Source organism: Diplotaxodon limnothrissa, linkage group LG7, assembly GCF_057381915.1.
Source record: "Diplotaxodon limnothrissa isolate DT_005_m linkage group LG7, D_limnothrissa_male_GT1.1, whole genome shotgun sequence".
Lineage (NCBI taxonomy): Eukaryota > Metazoa > Chordata > Actinopteri > Cichliformes > Cichlidae > Diplotaxodon > Diplotaxodon limnothrissa.
The window spans coordinates 51,348,087-51,356,865 of NC_140602.1; the positions used below are offsets into that span (position 1 = coordinate 51,348,087).

The 8,779-nt window shown below is 40.9% G+C and overlaps 1 protein-coding gene across 1 annotated transcript; it reads right to left on the reverse strand.

Annotated features, from left to right (window-relative positions):
* Positions 1-4,980: 4,980 nt before the first annotated feature.
* On the reverse strand, positions 4,981-6,225 carry rxfp3 (relaxin family peptide receptor 3). The gene has a single exon (XM_085358372.1). The coding sequence runs from the start codon at positions 6,217-6,219 to the stop codon at positions 4,981-4,983; it is 1,239 nt and encodes a 412-aa protein (XP_085214498.1). The 5' UTR covers positions 6,220-6,225.
* Between the last annotated feature and the right edge of the window lie 2,554 nt (positions 6,226-8,779).

Below are 8,779 nucleotides of genomic sequence, written 5' to 3' on the forward strand. Positions count from 1 at the left end.
TATTAGATGTGCATGTGGTTTGGTTATTTGCCTTTTGGTTGAAAGTACACTGAGAGAGGACTTTTTTATTAGTGATTTTAAAAATATATTTTTTTAATCTAATTGAATACAATCTATTTGTGTATGATTGTCAGTCCAAAGAGGGAGAGAGGAAAGAGGAGAACATGAGGAGAAAGTACAAGGTCAGGACGAACCAGGTAAGAAAACAGACAGGGAACAGTGACAGGCACAACAGAAACTGTTAAACTGCCAAAGAAAAAAAAACACAACTAATTTTACTCGTACAATCTGGAAGTTGTGTTCTCCCTATATTAAAGCTGCTATACAGAGTCTGCAAAACAAACTGGGTTGTCAGCCCTAGCACTGCATTACCATGTTGAACTTCAGTCAGAGGAAGTCACGGTTGCCAAAAACTTTTTGAATCTCAAGAGTGAGGCTGGTGCCATTCCAGATATGTTAACATTGTACAATCTTCTGGATAATCAGATCTTCCCCACACTGAAAACTGTTATTCAGGTTGCCCTAACAAACCCAGTTAGCAGCCGTAGCTGTGAAAGGTCTTTTAGTGTCTTGACTCAGCTCCATACCTGGCTGAGAAGGACCATGGGTCAAAGCAGACTCCAGCACCTGGCTGTGATGTCAGTTGAGAAAGAGATGCTTGAGAGACTTGACCACCAAAATGTGATAGACAGATTTGCCAACCTCAATGTGAGGCGACATAGGATAAAAGAAAAGAAAGAAATCTGCAGAGCCATAGTAGCATCTGCACTAAACATCTTTTCATACATTGTATACATTGTACCAAAGGCCAAGGTGTCTCATTTTTCTAATTTTTTAATAGTATTTTGTACATTTGTACATTTCAAGGACTCTATTTTTGGATTGTATTTTTTATATATCTGTATTATATCATACATACACTTTAAAAGTGAATCTCTGTCCAAAAAATGCACTCAGTTTACTTTTTACTCACTATAAGAATCATTTTCATCATCAGTTTTTGTTTTTTTGTTTTTAAATTCCAAATTTCTTCTTTAGCAGCATTTAAATAACCTTTATCAGATTTGATGGTTTTGTTACAGACTGGTCAAAAAAGTGTTTAGCTTTTCTTGCACAAATGTGGGATTAAATTGTGTTAAAATGTACAAAACAGTGATGTCATGTTTTGTGACGAGGACCCAGGCACAGAGAGACTTGATGAATTTAAGAATCTTATGATTTAATAAAGAAATTTGCAGACTTGCACAGAGATGGTAAAATTATGATGACTGATAATGGAGATGAAGACAACAGACGATGAGGACAGGGAGGAACGGGGGTTTAAATGCACTAAGGAGACAGTCAGAGGGAACTCAGGAAACTGGAGACATTTAAGGATGCAGGGACTGACAGAGACAGGGAAGAAGGCTCATCATGACGAGTAAAGTTTTTCTTGCCTGGATGGGCAGCTCTCTGGGTGCTCAGCACCCCCAAAAGCTCTGATTCTAGCCAACAGTGTAGTTTGGAGGTGGGAACATCCCCGGTGTGGGGCTGTTTTTCAGCATACGTGAATGAACTGGACGAATGAACGGAAAATGCACTGAGACGTTCTTGATAAAAATCTGCTGCCATCTAGCAGGATGATGAAGATGAAACGAAGGTGGACGTCTCCCGTTTCAAGACAGTAATCCCAAAAGCACAGCCAAGGAAATTCTCAAATGGTTTCCGAGAAAGAAAATTAGGTTGTCATCTAGAAAGTTTTAAATACATTTCATCAAGCTTGCTCAGTACTTTTTCTCTGTGTCATTTCTCATTATCAAACATAATTTATCGACATCTATGGTTTAATTTCATTGCATGTGTGGATTGGATTGTCACCAACATCTGGGGAGAATCTTTAGAAATATATTTACTTGGCAAATTGGTGACATATTAAATACTTATTTTACCCACTTCCTATATGTATTTGGAGATTATGTATTGGAATTTCAGGAGCGGGGCCACGCCTCCAAACCCGCGTCTTCCGGTTGTCATCTATATAGGTTACCCCCTTCGGGGCCTTCCCCAGACCGCAGCTCAATTCATGTCCAAGCGTTCACCTTTACCTACTAAAACCTAAAAATGAGGACGTGAGCCCAGCTAGTGAAATATAATAACTGGAAAGTTGCTACATCTGAAACCTACACAAACGCAGTATTTCACAGATTTGAGGTAATTCCAAAAAAGTTGGGAAGAATGTAAATAAAAAAGGATCTGCAAATCCCATAAATCCAGATTTTATTCACAATAGAACATAGAAAACATGTCAAGTGTTTGAACTGAGAAAACATTCAAGCGAAACATTAGTTCATCTTGGGATTTGATAACAACAGCATGTCTCAAAAAAGCTGGGCAATAAAAATAAAACGCTTGAAAAACATTTGGTGCTAAAAAGAAACGGTTGGAGAAACATAATAAACTAACTAGGTTCATTTGCAACAGGTCTGTAGCCTGAGTGGGTATAAAATGAGCGTCTTAGGAAAAGTTCCACGTGGACAAAAACTGGTGAAATTGCACTTCTTTTTCTTATACTAAAATTTACTGGTTTCACTGGTCTGGCCGTACATGGCCTTGAATGCAAAATGAGTTTGACATTCCTGGTCTATAATATCATCAAAAAGATTAATAAAATCAGAAAAGTTGATTTGAATTAGACTGAGGCAAAGTGGAAAACTGTTCAGTGCTCCCATCAGTGCTCATTTAAAAAGTCTGCATCTCTGATGGAATTAAGGTGCATTAGTACCTATGAAATTGGCGGATCTGAAAAGACACCATCATTGATGAAAGCTTTTAGAGTTCCATCCAGGTGACATCTTTTTCAGCGAGGTTCTCATGTATTTCAGCGAGACAGTGTAAAACCACACCCTGCATGTATTACAACAGAATTGATCATAGTAGAGTCCAGACACTGAACTGAGCTGTCTGCAGTCAGACCTTTCACCGGTTGAGAACATTTAATGCAACATGAAATGGAAAATATGACAAAGAAGAGCCAGGAATGGAGCAGCATCCCTCTCCCAACTACTCTCCTCAGTTCCCAGCTGTTTATAGACTGATGTGAAAAGAAGAGAGGATGCCACACTGTGGCAACTTTTTAGACATGTGTTTGATGCAGACAAGTTTTCCTCAGTTTATTATGTCTTCTGCGTTCTACTGCGAATAAAATATGGCTCTACAAATTACTGCATTCTGCTGTTATTTACATTTTGCACAATGTCCCAACTTTTGAAATTGGTGTTGCACATTTATAGCCAATTGAGTGAATAAGATAAATAGAGTTCACAACAAAAAAGCCTTTGCAGATTATCTAATCATATTTGCATCAATGTCCTTTACATCCAGACCCATGTGAGGAGGAGATATTAGATCGCCTTCTGAGCAATGAATATTACATTAAAATTTCTAATCATAATTTTAATTCAAGTCATTTTTTATTACTTCCATCAAAGGGGATTTTACTTACTTTCCACAGGTCCCATGATATGTGTGCGTGCACTGTGGGTTTCAGATTGAACACCCACATGAATCATTTCTCTGGTGTACTAATTTAAAACCGAGGTCCTGGAGCTGTTTGGCATTCACTTCACTAGATTAGCCTGTTGCCATGTGTATATATATTCTCTTCATTCCATAATGTTGGTTATTTTTGTGGGTTTGCAAGACACCTGTTAGTATTTCGGTGTTTTTGTTTCTTTTTCTGTCACTGTTTTCTGTCATGGGCTCACAGCTTGAACAGACGACGAACTGAAGGCTCTGGAGGCATATTAACCAAATGAGTCTTTAAATGGTCTTAAGCACTTAATTGACTGTATTATTTTTTTTTTGGGGGGGGGGGGGGGGGGGGGGGTTCAATGTGGACACATAAATAGCTTTTCAGGGAGGATTTTATTCTGCTCACACTGCATCATTAACACGTGAGAAAGGGAGGAGAGGGAGGAGACTGAAGCTGTCAGTGAAATGCCATTTTTGACTGCTTTTAAATTCGATTTATATTTACTGAGAACTTTGCTCTCTGTTTATTGAAAGTCATCGCTGCCCTCTCAGCGAATGGATGTGAGTAAATGAGATCTGATTATGTGCTCCCATCTAGCAGTCACAAGTGGTGGGGTTGAGTGGGGTGGTGTTTTTAGAGGAATTATTACTCATTCTGTGATAGGTTGTGGTCACTCTCATTTTGGCATGTAAAGGTATACGTTTGTATTTTGATTTCTAAATAATGGAGCTTGAAATGAAAACACTTTTAAAAGCACGTTTTTCTAAATTCATCAAATTGCAAAAAAGAAAATCAAAACAAAAAGCAGCTAAATAAAAATGAATCTCCCATTTAATTTATTTTTAAAATTCAGTAAATTCTGCAGTAGCAACAAATATATGCAGTGTCCGTCATACTTAATTTTAACACCTCTTCTCCATATGCATCAATCAAACTTTGCCTCCCACAGTTCAAAACATCAGTCTATGCAGCCCTCCGTGGACCCCCCTCCCCCCCCCAACACACACACACACACACACACACACACACACACACACACACACACACACACACACACACACACACACACACACACACACACACAATCAGCACAGGTCTGTGAAACATTCTCTGTAACATTATAGTGGCATTTAACAACTAAATGTCATTCAAGATAAGGACGGGGCGAAGATGAGTAAATGTCTCACATTTTGTTGATGCACCTTACCTGCACATTTAATATATGTTTTGACACCTTATTAAAATATGCGTATTTTCTTATAGGTAAGAACGCCAGTAAGTTGGCTTTTTAAAATCTCAACCAGGGTGAAGCCAAAGTAGCATTTCTGTGAACAAACATGAGTCATAAGCGCTTCTGTTTGACGTTTTTCCTCCTCCAACTTGGACAGCTGTGAGGCAAACAAAACTGACCTGATTGATGTAAATGTGTATGAATACAACATCACAGAGGATTTAAAACGTGCCTTAGATTAAGCGCTGTTCTGGGGTAGGTCTCGCCTGTCATTGTAAATCACTTCCCCGGGAGGATAAAACACCACTGCGGGCTCCTCGGGTGCGCACACGGGGACCAGGACCTGCCCTTGCTCGTCCGCCTCCGGCTTTGTGGTGGCTGTGATCGGTCTTAAGGTGGTCAGAGTCGGCGAGGTCATCCGCCAGAAGAGTTTTTTCAGCGCTTTTCTGAACTCCCGCCTCATAAGACAGTACAGGATGGGATTCAGGCAGCTGTTGGAGTGCGCAAGGCACACGGACACGGGGAACACGTACACTTGCATGCTGTAGTACTCGTAACTGAAGTGAACCACGTTGAGTTTCACGAGGATGCCCCAGGCTGTGAGAGCCTGGTTGGGCAGCCAGCACAGAAAGAAGGACAAGACCACTATGGTGACGGACTTTGTGACTTTGGCGCGTCGCTTGGCGCTCGAGGTGTTGATGTTTTTGGAGGTGATGAAGCGCAAAAGGAGCAGGTAGCAGGCTGAGATGATGCCCAGAGGCACCACGAAGCCAAGCAACACTTTTTGAGAGTGATAGAGCGCGAGCCAAAACTGCGCCGATCCGTTGGTTTCCGGGAATTTGACGAGGCACAGGTCCTCGTTGGAAACTGTCACCGTCGTGGAGAAAACCGCGTGCGGCAGAGCGGCGGAGACGGCGAAAACCCAGATGATAACGGTGATGGACCGCGCGGAACAGCAGTGAGCCCGCCTCCGCCTGCCTTTCAGGGCAGACGCGAGTGACCAGTACCTCGCCACGCTCATGGCGGTCAGGAAAAAAACGCTGGCGTACATGTTCATTGCCGTCACATAGGACACTATCTTGCACATCGCTTTGCCGAAAAGCCAAGTGAAGTCCAAAGCGTTTTCCACAGCCCAGAAGGGCAGAGTCAGGACGAACTGGAAGTCAGTCACCGCCAAACTAGTTACGAAAAGGTTGATGGAGGATTTTTTCCACACATGTTTAGACTTCATTAAGTACAAGACCAGCAAGTTTCCAACCAGACCCAGCGCGCAAACCAGAGAGTAAATGATCGAGATGATAATCCTTACAACAGCGGCTCCATCTCCCACAGAGTCCGCTTTCTCAGAGTCTGGCAGGTGGAGGTAGTCCTCGTACGAGCTGTTGGTCGTGTTGAAAACATAGCTCAAGTTAAAGGAAGCAGCATAGACAATCCCTGGCGAGCCTTCATAAGCAGTGTCGCTAAATTCTCCAGACATTTTTTAATTAACTTTTATCCACGAGAGTGTTTAAGTCATGATCAAATCCAAATGACTCGCACCACTGAAATAATCTTTGTATTTGGCTCTATGTGCGAGTTTTCTGCGAAACAAAAACAAATAAAATGTTTCTGTGCGCACAGGCGACACAGTTCTTCACGAGCTTGTTGTGTTGCTTTGAGATTTTGTCAGTGCGCCTCATCTCTCCAAGAAGCTTCCTGACGCAGCTCACGTATAAACGTGGCGCTGTCTTTGGTTCTGGTCCTTGGTGCAGATACCACGAAGAGGGTGGGGGTGGAGGGGTGTTCCACGGACAAGAAAATTCAGAGCATGGAAATAAATTGTTAAAAAAAACTGAAGTGTCTTTATTTTATGCATGAATGTATTTATTTCTTCAGATCATCTGGAACATTTTCTTCCTCACATCGCACTCTCTGTATCATGCACAAACCCTACACACAAACATAAACACCGATTGTCAGACACAATAAAAGACGATTTCTTGAAGGCAGTGTTTTATTATGAATCTTTTTTCTCTTATACTGATTCCACTTCAGAACAACCTTGTGCGCAAGTAACCTGAAAGTCAGAGAGTCACCTGCCTTAATGCCGCATGCATGTGACACGACAATGTCGTTCATCATACAGTCGCACAACCTTCAAAGACACACTATCGTGTGGGGTTTCGAGGACACGCGCTTGGCAACATAAACTTTAAATATCACTGGAACCTGCTATTATTCCTGCACTACATTAAGAGTCACAAGAGTGGTCCTCACAGCTATTCAACATGCAGCTGAACGAGAAAAAGAGTAGTTACGATATAATTGCCAGTTTTTTGGATCAACTTGTGTATCAAATTCACCTCTTCTTTTCCCGTTCATCAAAAAGTAGCCACTGAGGGGATAAACAACCAATTCTGTACCCGTTTCTACAAAATAGATTACTCAAAATGTGAGCTATTACTCCAAAAGACAAATGGAAAAAAGGATCTTCTATGAGTTCACCTTGTAGTCTCAATTTTGACTCATTTTTTGCACATTTTTGAAGTTCCCACATCAGCTCATCGAAGCTTCAAAGAAAACAAAAATTAACCTTCAGAAAGTTGCACAAAAATCTTTCGAAATGAATTTTTTCTAGGAATGAACAAGCCAGTGTCACTTGCATGCCACGTTTCCTCAGTTGTGTAATCCACAGTGGTAAAGAATCTTTAGATCTTTTGTCAGAACGCAGCAGACTCTTTCTTACTGCTGACAGTCTCGTCCTACGTGTTTCAGTAACTAATTACTGATTACTTCCCCAAAAAAGTAATCCCGTTACTTTACTGATTACTTATTTTCAAAAGTAATTAATTACTTAGTTACTTTTTTAAAACACGATTTACAACCTGAAGAGGTGATAAAGTGATAGATCTTTCAGCCCAATTCTACTTTTTCTATATAATCCATCATACAAAATGTAATCAAATGGAAAAGTCTCTTTTTTTAAACTTGTTTTATCAGTTTTAATCTTTTAACTTTATGCATCAAGCAAAAATTTAATTATATGCAACATTGTCTGACTTGAATAAATTAGTTTAAGATTTAAACCTATTTTCTACACATTCCAGCACATAAAATAAAATATTTTTAGTGTTTACACTCACTCTTTCAAATAGATGCAAGTAAAACACAGCAGAAAATAAATAAAGTCAAAGACTAGCGGTCCTGTTGCTCTATTTTCACCAGTAAAGCAGGACTGTGGTAGGCGGAGGTTTACCCTGGTGCAGGTGTGCCGCGGTCAGTTGAAGAATCCGCGAGTTTCTCTGTGAATTTCCCATTACGTCATTTTGCACTCCGTGCTTGCTTGGAAGTTTAGGGGTTTTTTCGCTGTAAAAAGAAGTTTTCTTCCCACGCACGATGGACACTAATGTTTTTGTCACTTTTTATGGAATCAAACTCAAAGTAAGGTCAGTACTTCCACGCTTTAAACGCTGCACGCTCATACTCTCTCCCACAATCGATATGTGATCCATTGTTGATCTGCACACAGCTGTTGTCACTAACGGCGCACTCGCTTACGTCACTGTCGTGAGACATTCTCGCACAAAATCACGGTTTTAGTAACGCAGTGTTCCTACGGGAAAGTAACGGTAATCTAATTACCGTTTTTGCAATAGTAATCCCTTACTTTACTTGTTACTTGAAAAAAGTAATCAGATTACAGTAACGCATTACAGTAACGCGTTACAAGTAACGCGTTACTGCCCATCTCTGGTTTTCACTAACAGTAAATTCCTGCTGTATCTGACTATTATGTGTATTATGAGTAGAAGTGACTGCTATTGTGCATCGGAGTGCAGAGCTGAACCAATCACAGCCGCAGCGTCACGTCACGTGACTTGTTACGTACAGCACAAGTGCCAAGCCGCACATGTTTATTTGTTTGGGAAGCAGCCAGCCACCCTACCGCCCGGGTAATGGAGGAAATGAGTGTGCCGACTAGAAAAATCAACCGAGCGTGACCGAAGGTTACCGAAGAGAAAACAGATGATGGTTCCAATGCCGGAGAGATTGTCGAA

Bases quoted from the DNA above. Each gene is read 5' to 3' on its own strand.
- rxfp3 (XM_085358372.1), bottom strand. From the start codon at position 6,219: ATGTCTGGAGAATTTAGCGACACTGCTTATGAAGGCTCGCCAGGGATT.